This window comes from Saimiri boliviensis, chromosome 2 (genome assembly GCF_048565385.1).
Source record: "Saimiri boliviensis isolate mSaiBol1 chromosome 2, mSaiBol1.pri, whole genome shotgun sequence".
NCBI lineage: Eukaryota > Metazoa > Chordata > Mammalia > Primates > Cebidae > Saimiri > Saimiri boliviensis.
Window position 1 is genome coordinate 233,466,366 of NC_133450.1, and position 18,260 is coordinate 233,484,625.

At 46.7% G+C, this 18,260-nt stretch overlaps 1 protein-coding gene and 1 non-coding gene across 2 annotated transcripts in view; one reads left to right on the top strand and one right to left on the bottom strand.

Annotated features, from left to right (window-relative positions):
- Positions 1 to 18,260, top strand: part of CENPP (centromere protein P) — a 290,099-nt gene that overhangs the window by 271,457 nt on the left and 382 nt on the right. Inside the window, exons 6-7 of the mRNA XM_039475190.2 lie at positions 16,257 to 16,336; positions 17,768 to 17,859. Coding sequence (XP_039331124.1) covers positions 16,257 to 16,336; positions 17,768 to 17,859 — 172 coding nt within the window. The remainder of the gene's footprint in view (positions 1 to 16,256; positions 16,337 to 17,767; positions 17,860 to 18,260) is intronic.
- LOC120366426 (U6 spliceosomal RNA) lies at positions 8,133 to 8,239 on the bottom strand. The gene has a single exon (XR_005581094.1). It is a non-coding gene; the product is annotated as a U6 spliceosomal RNA (small nuclear RNA).

Sequence of the window (18,260 nt, forward strand, 5' to 3'; positions counted from 1 at the left end):
TAAATTATAATTAGTTTTAATGTTTCTAGACAGCCTTACTTTGAGATTTATGAAATAATGGGAGTTTAAACCCTAATGATAAAATTTTCTGTGTATATCTGGAATATTACTTTCATTATCTGTTACGATTACATATGAATAATTATATGAAGAGAAAATTGTGGAATTATCTCGAGAGTTTCTAGCATTTATTATTACATTTATATATGTGTATAGTTAGCTCCTTCATTACCTTTTCTGACTATTTTGAAATAAACCAACTTGGCTCACCTTTTCACATTAGTGGTCTAGGAGGGAAGTTAATTCCTTTTCAAAGCATAAAATTACGACATGATTAACTTCCAACAATAATCTTAAAAACAGAACTACTGCTAGGACTTGCATTCCCATCTGAAGTGATCTTTGTTTTCTCTAGTAATCTTAATGGGAAGTGGCTTTTAAGGGTACATTTGCCTTTAGAGTGATTGTAGGGTGAGTGTTTCTAAGGTGTATAAATTACCAACTTTGCCTGAGTAATTTTCCCCTTTCCATTCTAAAATGGGAAAGTACAGAAGAATCATATTTGTAACTTTTATTCATTTTTAAGATTCCCTTCTTTTAGTTCCATTTTCTAAACAAAGTGTTTATGGCCAAACGTTCACATCGTAATCTTTCCTAGCACCAATTCTGTTTTCCCAAAAGGTGCTAAGGGTTGTTTTCAAACTGGTTTGAGGTGGAGCTCTTTGGGTGTGTGGGTTTTGTGAGTCACAGGGCTCCTCTCTGTCTAGTCTGGCCAAGGGCAGGGGCCACCTCTCACCCCAACTGCCATGGGTCCCTCTGGGAGGAGTGAAGGAGGGGAGAAGGCAGCCATGTGAGGGCAAGTTGGCCTCATCCCCGCAACCCCAGCATGGTAGTCCCTGCTCCTTTGAGCTGTCTATAATCACCGTAGCAAAGGGGCAGTGACTTCCAGTGAGAAAACCCTCCACAGAGTGTCCAGAGTAGTGGGAATCTAGAGGATGTGTCAGGAGGGAGAAATTAAATGGGGAAATAACATGTCTTGGTTTTTTTGGGGGGCATTCTGTGACATGACTTGGAGAGAGTCAGCACTGGGTCCCACTCTGCACTGCGTGCACAAGAGTCCAGTTGGAACAAGGTCAGGAGGCAGGGCATCCCACTGGCCTGTCCACGTGGCCAGCTCAGAACACTGTGTTTCCTGTCTCCTGAGATAGAAATTGGTTTGAGTAGCAAAGATTACAAACATTATAGATAAATGAAATTTAAATACTCAATTATAAAACAAATAACTGAAGGATTTTTTGAGGAATTTTTCTAGTTTAACAAAATTAAAATGAACTATGATAAAACATGGCAAAAACTATAAGGTGGCCAGGTACGTGGCTCATACCTGTAATCCCAGCACTTTGGGAGGCCGAGGCGGGTAGATCACTTGAGCTCAGGAGTTCGAGACCAGCCTGGCCAACATAGTGAAACTCCATCTCTACTAAAAACACGAAAGTTAGCTGGGCATGGTGGTGCACACCAGTAATCCCAGATACTTGGGAGGCTGAGGCACAAGAATCACTTGAACCTGGGAGGCGGAGGTTGCAGTGAGCTGAGATTGCACCCTGCACTCCAGCCTAGGGGATAGAGCAAGATTCTGTGTAAAAAAAAAAAAAAAAAAACTACAAGGAAATAGAAATATGGTTGCGGATAAAGGAATTTCTGTTGGAATTTGGAATTTCCTCATCCCTAGAGGTTTGAAAACCATTTTACTATCCAGAAACACAGAAATGGCACCTAAACCAGGCCCTGAAAGGAGTTCAGGAAACAGAAAGGGTGAAAAGAAAAAGAAAAAAGTCCTTCTTAGGCTTAGGGGCCACGGCCATACAGGACAGACCTCCTCCTCTAATGCCAGCCCCTGGCTGGACTCTCACTGTGACATGTGGCAGTGACTGGTCACTGGTTGTCTTTAAATCTGCATTCCTCCTGTGTCTCAGGGTCACTTCCCAAGAGAAAGCACTATTCAAAGTACAGTGTGGTTCCCACTAGACTTTTCTCCATGTAGGAGACATGGTCAGATTACTTTCCCCCTAACCTGTGGCCTCCTCCAGCCTCTCTTTTGGTTTATCTGTGTCTCATGAACGTCCAAACTGCCTGGAGCTCCACAGGCTTCCCTAGGGGACCAGTGGGACCCACCTCTCCTGGTCTTTCAGGGTCCGTGTCTTCTGCAAAGGGCCAAGGAGTAACTTCTAAGCTTGGCAGCCATGTAGTCTGCTGAGTCACTAGGCTCAGCACAGAAGCAGCCACAGACTGTATATACCTAAGTGAGTGTGGGTGCGTGCCAATCAAACTTTATTATGGACACTGAAGTTTGCATTTCATGTAAGTTTCACGTGTCAGGAAATCTTTGGAGTTCTTTTCAACCATGTTTACCTCGAGGTTCCATACAGGAACAGAAGGGCGTGGGATCTGGCTTGGGGCCTGTCATTTGTTGCCTCCTGTCCCGGCTCTCTTCCTGTCGATACAGGCCCATTATTCACCCTTGAATTTGCTGTTTATTAAAATTCCCCACCTCTTCGTTTTAAAAATGCTGTTGGGAGCCGGGCGCGGTGGCTCAAGCCCATAATCCCAGCACTTTGGGAGGCCAAGGCAGGTGGATCACGGGGTCAAGAGATCGAGACCAACCTGGTCAACATGGTGAAACCCCGTCTCTACTAAAAATACAAAAAATTAGCTGAGCATGGTGGCGCGTGCCTGTAATCCCAGCTACCATGGACTCATGGAGAACCAGGACAGCCACTTTGTCCTTCCAGGGTCCTTATTGTTATTAAAAGTTCTGCGGCCGGGCGCGGTGGCTCAAGCCTGTAATCCCAGCACTTTGGGAGGCCGAGGCGGGTGGATCACAAGGTCAAGAGATCGAGACCATCTTGGTCAACATGGTGAAACCCCGTCTCTACTAAAAATACAAAAAAAATAGCTGGGCATGGTGGCACGTGCCTGTAATCCCAGCTACTCAGGAGGCTGAGGCAGGAGAATTGCCTGAACCCAGGAGGCGGAGGTTGCGGTGAGCCGAGATCGCGCCGTTGCACTCCAGCCTGGGTAACAAGAGCGAAACTCTGTCTCCAAAAAAAAAAAAAAAATGCTGTTGGGATATATTCCCTATAGCGTGGGTCTCTTTCAACTCTGGCTTTCCCTAGTTCTTCCCAAGTCTGTACAAACAAGAAAAGTTGGGTAAAGGGAGGATAGAGGCTCTCAGCTTGTCTGTTCTTCAAAGGTCCGGAGATGACGTAAGTGCTGAGGGCCGGGCCGCCCCACGGGGGCTGGGGCACATGGAGAATGTTTGGCAGAAGCTACTGTGAGGGTTCTGGGGTGTCAGTCACTACCAGAAATACAGCACAAATCATGCCTTGGCTGGGCCGGGTCGGCCATCCCTTCTGGTGGGGGTTGTTTTTACTCCTGCGGCAAAGTGCTGCGATGACATTCCAACTCTCCCATGTTTATGACCCACCATGGGTTTGGACCAGAGAGGCTTTTCTGGTTGTTTGTTTTACTAAGCAATATTTAGGACACATTTTTTAACTCCCTATGGACAAGCAATCTTTTTAACAGAACTCCTCAGCTGTTCCCAGTTATTTTCGTGGATGGCTCCCCTGGATCCTTCCTGGACACCCATGTTCATCCACTGAGGGCCTCTGATCTCTCACTTCCACCCCCACACAGGGTCAGACAAGTGGGTCTGATGCCTCCTGAGGCGGCAAGCTGCCGTCCTCCCTTGTTTTTTACCAACCAGACGACTCTTGGGGGCAGACCTGTGTGTCGCTGGGTCTGTGTTTGTGTGTCCGAGCCTCAGGACCACATCCAGGAAAATTAGGCTAATATGGTTTACAGGAGGCGATTCAGCAGCATACATGCAAGCAGCAGTGGTACAAGCAGACTGCATTCCGTTCTGCTTGTATCACTACACGGACGTGTTTACTTCAAAAACACAAATTGAGTCTAGAAAAACTGGTTAAAAATCCACACAATGATACAGTCTTCCTGTCCTGTATGTAATCAGAAGACTTAAAAGTCAGGCATCTTTGTCCAGCCCTGTAGCCTGGGATTTCTGTTAACATTTCAGGATGGTGTGTCATTGAGGGACTCTCTTCTGCTAGTTGTGCCAATCAGGAAATTTCCAAAGGGGGCTTCTGGTGCTGCCAGTGGTTAGTTGTTACCTCAAATGATTGTGATATGAAGCATTTCTTCTCCAGAATTGCCCTCAAATAGCCAGTCCTTTCCATGTTAGAGCTCTTGAGAACCTGAAAACCCCATCTCGCCTCCCCACAGGGGTACCTGCCCTCATTTAAACACCACGCTGTGACCAAAAGGACAAAGGTGCCTGGCCTGGTATTAGGCCTGGCAGAGTCTGTGTCAGATGGATGACTGCGCTGGGTCAGCTCCGTGTCATACTCCACGGCCCCCAGAGGAGCAGGCTGTGAGGGGACAGCAGGCACTCTTGGGAGACTGTAAATCAGCTGATCAAACAAGTGGATACATTGAGGGTGAAGGGATGCAGTCTCTTCCCAGCAGCAGAGCGACTGACTGATGTCAAAGAAGCTGGACTGAGGTATCTGGGAAAGCTCGTGCCTGTGTTTAATATGGGTGTGCACAGACGGGTGGAAGCAGCTGCAGGTGGCTCATGCACGTGCACACACCAGCGCGTCCTTCCTAGCTCTTTCCACTGACAGGCCCTAGAAGTAATGAAGCTCCAGGAGCAAACCACGTCCTGGTTTGTAAATACTGTCAGCTCCTTTGATTCCAGAGCTGGGCAGGAAAGCACAAAATGAGCCCAGAACAGCTGGTGATGCCAGAGAGTAGGAAGACTAGAAAGAATCGTGGGGCTATGTTAGAAAAACCCAGGAGCAGTTTGTAGGGGCTCATACTGGCCAGATCTGGGGGCTGGAGCATCACGACCCATGATGATCTTTTTTTTTTTTTTTTTTTTTTGAGATGGAGTTTCGCTCTTGTTACCCAGGCTGGAGTGCAATGGCGCGATCTCGGCTCACCGCAACATCCGCCTCCTGGGTTCAGGCAATTCTCCTGCCTCAGCCTCCTGAGTAGCTGGGATTACAGGCACACGCCACCATGCCCAGCTAATTTTTTTTTTTTTGTATTTTAGTAGAGACGGGGTTTCACCATGTTGACCAGGATGGTCTCGATCTCTTGACCTTGTGATCCACCCGCCTCGGCCTCCCAAAGTGCTGGGATTACAGGCTTGAGCCACCACACCCAGCCATGATAATCTTAAACAGGTTACAGCCTGTGGAATAAATAAATCACTTGTTTATTCCACAGGCTGTAACCTGTTTAAGATCACCATGGGTCATGATGTTCAAGTGGTTATTGATACAAATGAATAAGGGAGAGTAAGTTCTTTCTGCTGGTAAAAAGCCAACAGATGCAAGAGGAATGATGGCAATGGAAAGCCACCCTTTGGGACCCTCACTGTCATTGGTGTGGCCATGAGCCATTGTAGAGTCTTGGACTGGGAAGCAGACAGTGGTCTCAGAACATCCCATGGAGTGCAGTGGTGTGGCTGTGTCTGAGGCACACATGGCAGTATTTCTGTGGGGCTCCCAACCTGGCATCATCTCATCATGGACATGCAGCATTAGGCCCAGATTCAGCCATCTGTGGTGCCAGCAGCTGCACCCAGGCTGTCCAGACCACCCATGCTGGGGCCTAAGGGGATGAGGAAGGAGAGAGCAGTTGGGACAGCTGGGGACACCTGAAGGGGGCATGTTCTGGTTTGGACAGCTATGTTTTGGTCACACAGGAGATACGGTCTATTGGGGGAAAGCCCTGTGTGTGTCCAGGGGCAAGGAGCACCATGTCCCAGCATGGGGCAACACAGAGGGAGGTGACAGGCAATGTGAACCGGTGGCAGCTTCTCATTCTTTTCATGTACAGTTTCTGTAAGTTCAAAATTACATTCAAATTAAACTTTAAAAACACAACTGAGGCTCAGAGAGTTTAAAAGGGATTTCTCAAAGTCATATAGCCAATCAACAGCTAAGTGGGCTGGGGTGGGACCAAGGCCCTTTGTCCCAGACAGAGCAGCTGCTCTGGCCCCAGGGCCCTGGCAGGACCTGTTCATTCAGTATTGGTTTGATTGTCTAACACAGGTAAGATCATACGCATGTTAACGTGTAAAGAACCTAGACCAGTGTCTGGCACAGAGATACCCCTTTGTAGTTGCCAGTTTTCTTTCTGAAATGAGGGCAGATCATGGTTCTTCCAAGTGCTCCTGCTGTAGGCATTTCTAAACTTTTCTGAAGTTTGTTGCACTTCTCTCAGAAATCTTGTGCGTGGAGAGGAGGGGTGTGGTGGTCCACTCACCAAGACACCCACAGTGCCAAGTCCAACAGACGTGTCTGCTGATTTCATCAGACACTGCAGGAGTAGCTGCCCACTCCCTCCTCAGCAATCCCTGTGTACTTACCCATCTTCCTATCTACACTCAGCTTTGATCACCCCAACGCACCTCTCCCGCCTTACCCCTCAAAAAGTACCTCATCTGCACTCCTGCCTTGGAGGTCAGGAACTCTCCACCCACTGCATTCAACAAGCCCTGATGCCACACCCCTAGAGCACATCCACTTCACTCCAGTGTCACTCAGCCATGGTCCCCTTGCTTTCTCCCTCATCTCTCCCACCTCGTCAGTCAACTCTCCACCCAGCAGTCAGTATGATCCTTTCCAGATGACATCAGGCCAGGCTCCAGGGACCAGCCTGTGTGTTCTGGCCCTGCCCCACTCCCAACTTCATCCTTGCCCTTCTCCCCACTATAGCAGGAGGTGACAGGACTGATATGCATTCTGAAAGAAGCACTCACTGCTCCCAGTTTGGGGGCTCATTAGTGAATATTTGCATGCAGTTTTTTGTATGGACATATGTTTTCCGTGTGTGTGTGTGTGTGTGTGTGTGTGTGTGTGTGTGTGTGTGTGTTAAAGGTTTTTTTTTTTTTAATTGTACTTTAGATTCTGGAGTACATATACAGATCATGCAGGATTGTTGCATAGGTACATACATGGCAATGTGGTTTGCTGCCTCCATCCCCCGTCACCTATATCCGGCATTTCTCCTCATGTTATCCCTCCCCCACAACAGATCCAGTGTGTGATGCTCCCCTCCCTGTGTCCATGTGTTCTCATTGTTCAACACTTGCCTATGAGTGAGAACATGCGGTGTTTGATTTTCTGTTCTTGTGTCAGTTTGCTGAGAATGATGGTTTCCAGATTCATCCATGTCCCTACAAAGGACACGACTCATCGTTTTTTATGGCTGCATAGTATTCCATGGTGTATGTGTGCCACATTTTCCCTGTCCAGTTTATCATTGTTGGGCACTTGGGTTGGTTCCAAGTCTTTGCTATTGTAAACAGTGCCAAAATCAACATATGTGTGCATGTGTCTTTATAATACAACGATTTATAATCCTTTGGATATACACCCAGTAATGGGATTGCTGGTCAAATGAAATTCTATTTCTAGGTCCCTGAGGAATTGCCACACTGTCTCCCACAATAGTTGAACTAATTTACACTCCCACCAACAGTGTAAAAGTGTTCCTATTTCTCCACATCCTCTCCAGCATCTGTTGTCTCCAGATTTTTTAATGATCGCCATTCTAACTGGCATGAGATGGTATCTCAATGTGGTTTTGATTTGGATTTCTCTAATGACCAGTGATGATGAGCTTTTTTTCATGTTTGTTGGCCTCGTATAGGTCTTCTTTTGAAAAGTGTCTGTTCATGTCCTTCGCCCACTTTTGAATGGGTTTGTTTTTTTCTTGTAAATCTATTTTAGTTCTTGGTAGATTCTGGATATTAGCCCTCTTTGTCAGATGGGCAGATTGCAAAAATTTTTTCCTATTCTGTTGATTGCCGGTTCACTCTAATGATTGTCTCTTTTGCTGTACAGAAGCTCTGGAGTTTAATTAGACCCCATTTGTCTATTTTGGCTTTTGTTGCCAATGCTTTTGGTGTTTGAGTCATGAAGTCCTTGCCTACGCTTATGTCCTGAATGGTTTTGCCTAGGTTTTCTTCTAGGGTTTTTATGGTGTTAGGTCTTATGTTTAAATCTGTAATCCATCTGGAGTTAATTTTAGTGTAAAAAAATATGGAATGCTTCACAGATTTGCATGTCATCCTTGTGCAAGGGCCATGCTAATCTTCTCTGTATCGTTCCAATTTTAGTATATGTGCGGCTGAAGTGAGCACAGATATATGTTTTCCTTTTTCCTGGGTAAATATGTAGGAGTGAGATTGCTGGATCACATAGTAAGTGTATGTTTAATGCAGGAAGAAGCTGCCAAACTTATCCAATTCCTAGCAGCAGCATATGTTAGTTCCAGTTGTTCCACATCTTCACCAGAACTTAGTATTGTTGTCTTTTTTTTTTCAAGACAGAGTCTCACTCAGTCGCCAGGCTGGAGTACAGTGGCGTGATCTCAGCTCACTCCAATGTCCACCTCCCGGGTTCAAGTGATTCTCCTGCCTCAGCGTCCTAAGTAGCTGGGACTAAAGGTGTGTGCCACCACACTGGCTAGTTTTTGTATTTTTAGTAGAGACAGAGTTTCACCATATTGACCAGGATGATCTCAATCTCTTGACGTTGTGCTTCGCCTGCCTTGGCCTCCCAGAGTTCTGGGATTACAGGCATGAGGTACTGTGCCCTGTCTTACTTTAGCCATTCTGATGGGTATGTTGTGGCATCACCTTGTGGTTTTAATTTGCAATTCCATAATGACTAATGATGCACATTTAACCAAATAAGAGATGTGCAAAAGATACATTACTAGTTTGGTTTAAATCCTTTGCCCATTATTTAAAATTGGGTTATTTATCTTCTTATTACCAAGTTGTGTCCATATATTCTGGATACAAGTTTTTGCCAATATTTTCACTCAGTCTGAGGTTGGCCTTTTTCTTTTCCTCCTTTACAATGGCTTTTAAGAGTAGTAGTTTCTAATTATGATGAGGCCAGTCTGTCAATTAGCTATTTTTCTCTTATGGTCACTGCTTGCTTATTTTAATTATTTATTTATATTTTTAGAGACAAACTTTCACTCTTGTTGCCCAGGCTGGAGTGCAGTGGCGCAGTCTTGGCTCACTGCAACCTCCACCTTCCGGGTTCAAGTGATTCTCCTGCCACAGCCTCTGGAGTAGCTGGAGTTACAGGCATGCACCACCACACTCAACTATTTTTTGTATTATTAGTAGAGATGGGGCTTTACCACATTGGCCAGGCTGGTCTTTTACTCCTGACCTCAGGTGATCCACCCACCTCAGCCTCCCAAAATGCTGGGATTACAGGTGTGAGCCACTGTGCCTGGACTGCTTTTTTATTTAAGAAATCTTTGGTTAACCCAGAAGTACAAAGATTTACTCAGAAGTTTTATAATTTTAGACCTTATGTCTCTTTTTTTTCAGACAACAGAGTTTCACTCAGTCATTCAGACTGGAGTGCAGTGGTGTGATCCCAACTCATTTTAATCTCCACCTCCCAGGCTCAAGCAATTCTCATGCCTCAGCCTCTCAAGTAGCTGGAATTACAGGCACATGCCACCATACCTGGCTAATTTTTATATTTTTCATAGAGAAGTGGTTTCACCATGTTGGCCAGGCTGGTCTTGAACTCCTGGCCTCAAGTGATCCACCCACCTTTGGCTGCCCAAAGTGCTGGGATTACAGGTGTAAACCACTGTGCCCAGCCCCTTACATTTCTATGTATGATTCATTAAATTTTTGTATATAGTATACAGTAAGCATTGAAGTTCTTTTTTTTTTACATGTGGATATCCAGTTTGCCCAGTGCCAGTTACTGAGGAGTCTAGGGTAAGTTTTGTCAGCATTTTATGCCCCTGATGTCATCTGTCACCTCACTGGTGTCATCTCCCTATAAACCAGAGTATCTTTTTTCCTTTTCTTTTCTTTTTTTTTTGAGACAGAGTCTCACTCTGTCACCCAGGCTGGAATGCAGTGGCGTGATCTTGGCTCACTGCAACGTCCACCCGCTCCAGGTTCCAGTAGTTCTCCTGCCTCAGCCTCCCAAGTAGCTGGGACCACAGGCATGTGCCACCACGCCCAGCTAATTTTTTTTTTTTTTTTTTTTTTTTTGCATTTTTTAGTAGAGATGGGGTTTCAGTATATTGGTTAGGCTCGTCTCAAACTCCTGACCTTGTGATCCACCTGCCTTGGCCTCCCAAAGTGCTGGGATTATAGGCATGAGCCACTGCACCTGGCCAAACCAGATTATCTTTCAAAACAGAAAATGTTACTAAAATACAAATGAACTCAAGATGATTAAATGAGGGAAAGAAGAATCTTTTCAACAACTGGTTCTCAGACAACTGGATAGTCACAGACAAAAGAATGAAGCTGGACCCCTTACTTCACATCATATATAAAAATTGACTCAAATTGGATCAAAGACCTAAGTTTATCAGCTAAAAATGTAAAACCAGAATTCAACATAAACGTAAATTTCTGTGACCGTGAATTAGGCCGTAGTTTCTTAGCTATGACACCAAAAGCACAAGCAGAATGCAAAAAGAATAAAACTGAAATTGGACTTCATCAAAATGAAAAACTTTTCACTTCAAGTGACACCATTAAAGAGGTAAAAAGATGACTAACAGAATGAGAGAACATTTTTGATCATATATCGGGTAAGTGACTTGTTCTAGAATATATAAAGAGCTATTACAATTCAGAAACTAAAAGATAACCCAGTTTAAAAATAGGCAAAGGAATTAAGTGTAGTGGCTCACACCTGTAATCCCAGCACTTTGAAGGCCAAGGCAGGCGGATCACTTGAGCCAAGGAGTTCAAGACTAGCCTGGGCGATATGGCAAAACCCCATCTCTATAAAAAAAATACAAAAATTAGCCAGATGTGGTGGCATACATCTGTAGTCTCAGCTACTTGGGAGGCTTATGTGGGAGAATTGCTTGAGCCTGGGAGGTGGAGGTTGCATTGAGCCAAGACTGCACCACCACACACCAGCTTGAGAGACAGAGTGAGACTCTTGTCAAACAAACAAACAAACAAATTTGGCAAAAGATCTGAATAGACATTTCTTCAAAAAGGTATACAAATGGCCAGTTAGCACATAAGAGAAAAGGAAATCGAAATCACAATGAGATACCAACTCACACCCAAAGTGTTGATGGGGCCATTGAGAAATCAGAACTCTCATATACTGCTGGTGAGATTATAAAAACAGTGTAGCCACTGTGGGAAACAGTTTGGCAACTCCCCAGTGGATAGAGAGTAATTAAATTACCCAGAAACCCCACTCCTGGATATATAACCAAGGGAAATGAAAACATGTATGTATGTCCAAAACTTACACAAAAATGTTCATAGCATTATTTCAAAAAGCCAAAAAGGGTGAGGCACACTGGCTCACGCCTGTAATCCCAGCACTTTGGGAGGCTGAGGCAGGAGAATTGCTTGAGCCTTGGAGTTTGAGACCAGCCTTGGGTAATACAATGAGACCCTGTCTCTACAAAAATAATAATAATGTTTTGGCCGGGCGCGGTGGCTCAAGCCTGTAATCCCAGCACTTTGGGAGGCCGAGGTGGGTGGATCACGAGGTCAAGAGATCGAGACCATCCTCGTCAACATGGTGAAACCCCGTCTCTACTAAAAATACAAAAAAAAATAGCTGGGCATGGTGGCGCGTGCCTGTAATCCCAGCTACTCAGGAGGCTGAGGCAGGAGAATTGCCTGAACCCAGGAGGCGGAGGTTGCGGTGAGCCGAGATCGCGCCATTGCACTCCAGCCTGGGTAACAAGAGCAAAACTCCGTCTCAAAAAAACAAAACAAAACAAAACAAAAATAATGTTTTAAAAAATCAAATAGCCAAAAAGTAAAAACTGCCCAAATGTCTGTTAGTTGATCACTGGATAAACAAAATGTAGTACATAAAGGACCACGTGTTATATAATTCCATTCGTATGAAATGTCTTGAATAGAGAAGTTTTAGTTTTAGCCCTTACATTTCTATGACTCATTAGAGTAAATTTTTTGTATTTGGTGTGCAGTAATCATTGAAATTCATTTTTTTATCATGTGGATATCCAATTGGCCCAGTGCCAGTTACTGAGGAGTCTAGGGTGAGTTTTGCCAGCATTTTATGCCACGGTGTGACATCACTCATGTCATCTCTCTATAGACCAGAGTATATTTCAAAACAGAAAGTGTTAGTAAAATACAAATGAAACCAAGACAGAAAGTAGCCTGTTGGTTGCTTATGGCTGCACTGGGAGGGGAGTGTTAGGGGAGTAGGGGCAATAGCTAAAGGGCACAGGGTTTTTTAGGGGGTGACGAAATGTGCTGGAATTAGACAGTGGTGATGGCTGCACCACCTTGTGGATATACTAGTACCCACTAAATTATATACTTTAAAGGAATTATGTCTCATATAATTTATTTAAATTTTATCTCAATTTTTAAAAAGTCATTGAATCAGCCAGACATAATTTTTGGAAAACACAAAATGAGTTAACATATCTGTGGACACCCATGGGTAGACTTAAACTCAGGATTCAAGGTTTCTCATTTAAGTGAGAGACATAGCATTCCTCTTTGGTACTGCACTGAAACATAATACAAGGTTAGTTTTCTGTAAAGCTCTGCTAAAAATTCAATTCCCTTTGGACTAGCATCCAGCAGCTATTGCAACAGCACAGTGGGTTTCAGGTGTAAAACTGGGGCTGGATATCAAATTGCCAGCATTCTCACAGCCACCATCTTTCTATCATAAACACCGGGAGAGCTCTCAGATTCAGACTCCCCACATATGGCAAGCAGCTGAACAAACACCCACTTAAATCACTGCCTCAGCATTTCTAGCTTAGGACAAGTTTTCCTGTGGAAGGCTGGGGGCTCCAGAGGGGAAGCGCCAGTGCCTGCCAACCAGTTAGTGTGCACAACGAGGTCTCCCAACAGCCGCCCCCACATCACCAGCTTCCTGACAATATCCACAGAAGCACAGGTGTCCCGTTCGTTTTCCTAATAAGCCAGAACTCTCAGGGGTGTGCAGGTCCCTCAGGTGCACTAGGAAGAGCCATGGGTCCAAGACTGTCCACAAGGGCCTGGCCAGGTGCCTTCCTTCTCTGGGCCTTGGTTTTAAATGTGACACATCTAAGGAGCTTTCCAGATAAGGCTTAATGATTTTCCAATTTACTTTTTGTGTGTAACTATTTGTCATGGAAAGCATTAGAACACATATGGGACATATCTCTTCCTTATCAGAGCATGTTTGACTTAACTCTTTCTTGCTGATTTAGTCATCTTTTATCCACGTCAAATAGTCATTTATTTATTTATTTTTGAGACAGAGTTTCGCTCTTGTTACCCAGGCTGGAGTGCAATGGCGCAATCTCGGCTCACCGCAACCTCCGTCTCCTGGGTTCAAGCAATTCTCCTGCCTCAGCCTCCCAAGTAGCTGGGACTACAGGCATGTGCCGCCATGCCCAGCTAATTTTTTTGTATTTTTAGTAGAGACGGGGTTTCACCATGTTGACCAGGATGGTCTCGATCTCTTGACCTTGTGATCCACCCGTCTTGGCTTCCCAAAGTGCTGGGATTACAGGCGTGAGCCACTGCGCCTGGCCTATTTATTTATTTTTAAGACAGGGTTTCACCATGTTGGTCAGGTTGATCTTGAAGTCCTGACCTCAGGTGATCCGACTGCCTTGGCCTCCAAAGCGCTTGGATTACAGGCGTGAGCCACCACCATGCCTGGCCCAGTCATTTATTAAAATCGACTGCTGTTGATGTGCTGACCTTAGGCCTAATGACCTCAAGCTCACTCTGTATTGTTGTATTGTATATAACTCACGTAACCATGCTCACAGCTTTTCCGTCTTCTCTCCCCACCTGTACATGTCTGTCAATGAGACCCATCCTTTCTATTTCCAAGTTACCAGCGACTGTTACCTTGGCTAGATGAATGGAGCATTGTTAACGTCTATAAAAAGAACCTTTGCACACAGTCCCACGAAAATCCACCAGAAATCACACACTGAATGCCTGACCTCTTCCTAATGCCCAGGTTTCTACCTTTGACTGTATTTTAAAACCTAAAGGGAGTCAAATACACTTTAGTGAAAGCATCCCATTTAAACCCCCTTTTGCTGACAAGTGGAGGCGAGGAGAGGCCCAGGAGGCAGAGAGCTGCTCCATCTGCTCCCTTGTGCTTGGAGGCTGAGCCTCAGGCCCCACGTTGGAGCTGGCCCGGGCCCCAGCCGTCCTGATGAGTCCCCAGTGCTGCCGCTGAGCCAGCCTGGAAGCTGAGCTGCCACGTTCACAGGCTCTCCCTTACAGTCCTCATGCAGTTGTGATTAATTTGGAAGAGACTGCGGTTTAAAAATCGACCAACACTTTCCACTTAAATCACTTAGGTATACATTTTCTTATGGAAACTGTTGTGCTGAAGTTAGTAATTATCTGTAAGCTTCCACCAGGCCCCTCTCAGCCTCTGGCGGGTGCAGCTGGTGCTGGGATGCATTCTCACTGCACTGGGCCCACATGCACAGGGTGCGGGCCTCCCACACCGGCAAGAGCTCAGTGATGCAGGGGCTGCTTCCTTTAAAAGCTTTGTCATGCCATTGTCCCCACACAACCTCATTCAACGGAGCTGGCAAGTCTCTGAGCGGCGGGAAGGCCCTGTCTGCATTTCCAGCCTCCTCCGTTGTCTTGTGTCTTCTGTCTGTTAGGCTGGACGCTTCTCAGGGAAACCTCCCCAAGGCCTGGGGAGGCCACAGCACTTTTAATCGCGGCAGTGCTCGACTGCGACTTAAGCAGCACCCCCAAGTTTCCCTTTCTACATCAGTCACTGTGAAAGGGCAGAAAGGAAAGCACATCTTTCAGAGAGTGGCCCTAGGAACTCGACGTCTCAGGCGAAGCCTACTGTGAGCCTTCTGTCACCCCTGACCTGCAGTGTGTTCTCACAAGAGCAGACAAAAAGATACTTTTTTGTGTATGTGTGTTTTTTGTTTGGTTTGGTTTTTTGAGACAGTCTCACTCTGTCGCCCAGGCTGAAGTGCAGTGGCATGATCTCAGCTCACTGCAACCTCCACCTTCTGGGTTCAAGTGATTCTCCTGCCTCATCCTCCTGAGTAGCTGGGACTACAGGTGTCTGCCACCATGCCCAGCTACTTTTTGTATTTTTAGTAGAGACGGGGTTTCACCATGTTGGCCAGGCTGGTCTTGATCTCTTGACCTTGTGATCCACCCGCCTCGGCCTCCCAAAGTGCTGAGATTACAGGTGTGAGCCACCGCTCCCAGCCCAAAAAGACAAGTTTTTAAGAACTGAGAGGGTGGGGCCACAGTTACTCTTATCAGCTGTGAATATGTGTTCAGGTTCCAGTAAGTAAGCTGTGTTGTGGTTTCATGATCTAAATTCGCAAGTCAGTTCTGGTATAGCCAGAGGCTACTGGGTCCTGCTATGAATAGAAACAAGCAGACATGTCCAGAATTTTCACAGCCCATGGGCGAAAACAGACTCTTCCAGAACTGCACACCTAGGTATCTGTGAGATTCAACTGGATTTCCCTGCTTTCGGGGCTTTTGACCTTAAAATGCCATCTCATCACGAAGATGATTTGGTGAAGCTGACTTTCACCTTTCCTTTAATGCAGTGGGAGACGCGCCGCCACTGGGCACAGTGAGGGTACCAGGGTGGGCTCCTGTCCATGCCCAGGACAGTGTGTGGGCTGGGCGCCACTGGGGTGAGTCCTGAGGACCAACAGGCGAGGAGCGTCCAGGCCCAGCCACAGCCCTCAAGGAGCCTCATTTCAAAGGGCTTTTCAGGTCAGATGCTAAAATAGCTGCTTTCCAGCAAGGAGCCTGGCACATCTGCTGGGGGCATCCTCTGACCCATCCTCCCCAGACCGTCCAGGTTGTCGTGGACAAGGACAGACCAAGGAGCCATCTCAGATGGAAGGTGTGTGGGGAAACCTGTGAAATGGGAATACAGCTGTAGAGTGGTTACGTACAATGTTTATGATAGGAGCCTGGAGGCTGTGTGACTGTATAGAGACCTACAGTGGGGCAGACGTGTGTGTCAGCGAGGGCAGGAGGGGCAGTCGGCGCCCATGGATGCTGTGTGCACACTGGGACCCTGATTTTCGCCAGACACCTGGAACGGCACCCCATGCCCCTCCCACGGCCCCTTACCCCTCACCAATGGAGCCGTCTGTAACCATTTCTTCTCCCCATGCAGGAAAAGTACCCAGATGCTGTGCGCCTCTCAGAGGGGCCCTCCTCCCCATCCATGGTGATCCACAGTGCCGGCCAGCCAGGGTGAGTCTGCAGAGGCCACAGGGCCTCCCATTTCCTGTTAAAACATGGATTCTAGGGACCGGGCGCAGTGGCTCAAGCCTGTAATCCCAGCACTTTGGGAGGCCAAGGCGGGTGGATCACAAGGTTAAGAGATCGAGACCAACCTTGGTCAACAAGGTGAAACCCCGTCTCTACTAAAAATACAAAAAATTAGCTGGGCATGGTGGCGCGTGCCTGTAACCCCAGCTACTCAGGAGGCTGAGGCAGGAGAATTGCCTGAACCCAGGAGGCGGAGGTTGCGGTGAGCCAAGATCGTGCCATTGCACTCCAGCCTGGGTAACAAGAGCGAAACTCCGTCTCAAAAAAAACAACAACAACAAAAAACATGGATTCTAAGTAGTAAACCACCTGACCGAGAACCAAAGGTCGTGGGTTGGAGGAATCAGTGGTTCCAGCAGATACACCCCAGCATAGGGGTGTGGGGAGCTGGAGCTCTGGAGGATGTGCTGAGCCGCAGGGGGAAATGCCAGTCCTGGGGCCTGCCAGTGATCGTTTCCCTATGGGATCCTTAGAGAACCACGGAAGGGAGGCTGGGAGAAAGTGGAGATGCTTGTGGATCTGCTGTTACTTCAGAAATAGGGGTGAATGAGTGGAAAGCCCTGAGGAGCCAAGCAATGAGAAGAAACAGGGGGACAGGCTCAGTGCCCCAACAGCACAGCCCATCCCTCCACCAGTCCCGGGCACCGCCCTGACCCATGCCGTGTTCTCCATTCTCTTCCCTTGGTGCACGCATGTGTGCACATGTATCCATCTGGGTGTACTCTTATGACCTGTGTGTAAATGCCTCAATTCACGGGTTTCCAAGCTTTAAAATCATGTGGTCCTTATGCAGGCTTCTGGGACTTGCCTTTGTCACCCTTCACCTCCTCTAGGATCATGAGCAGCTGCAGCGCAGTTTCGCTCATCCTCAGGGAGGGATTCATACAGTGTCTTTCTGTGCTCTTCAGCTCTAGAGCATGTGGCTGCTTCGTTCTGGCTCACACCCCCGGCACACAGTACACAAGCTTCTCCTGGGTTCAACTGCCTAGAAATGAAATTCCTGGGTCATAGGTGGATGCACGTTCAGCTTTCTGTCAATGCAGATTATTTCCAAAGTGGCTGGTCCATGTCTGCTCCCACCAGTAATTTTGAAGTTTCTGCTGCTCCATGTTCTGTACTTCACTGGTATTGGCCTAATGTTTGCCAGTGCAGTGGGTACAGAGCAGCACCTTTCTGTGGTCCTGGTTCCATTTGCTTGTGCTACTGACCATGCCTCTTCTTCGCTGTGTGTCAGGGTTTCTAGGAGCAGGGGAGCCCAGCGTGGGGAAATGGAGACCAGGCATGACTCATGGTTGCTAATCTTTTAGCCAGATTTCAAAAAGCCCCTAACGATGTGTTTTACCACTTTTTCAGGTTTGAATTAATAATTGTTTGGAGAATACAAATAGATGAAGATGGGAAAGTTTTTCCAAAGCTGGATCTTCTCACCAAAGTCCCACAGCGAGGTAGGGCCCCTGGGTGTAGCTGCTTTAGGTGCGTTCTCGACGTGACCAGCAAAGCTGCCTATTTCCTCTGGGTTTCACGGGGCAAGAATTAAAAGAAGTTGGAAATTTCATTAATGTACTTTGTCTATCAAGTTTTAAATATTGTAACCATCAATAATCACTTAAAAAAGAACATGAAAAGGGCTTGCTCCCCCAGGCCCGCAGGCTGAAAGCACAAGGGAATATGCCTCTAGCCGTAGGTGACGCCTCACACTCTGTCTCTCCTCCTCGCCTGTCCCTAGCACGTCCCATTCCGTGTAGGCAGTTGCGGCGGGGGGTGGGGTGGGGGGTTCTTGGTGAGGTCCACATCAGCAGAAAACACAAAACCAAAGCCGCCACCTGGAAGTTTCTTACCCAGTTTA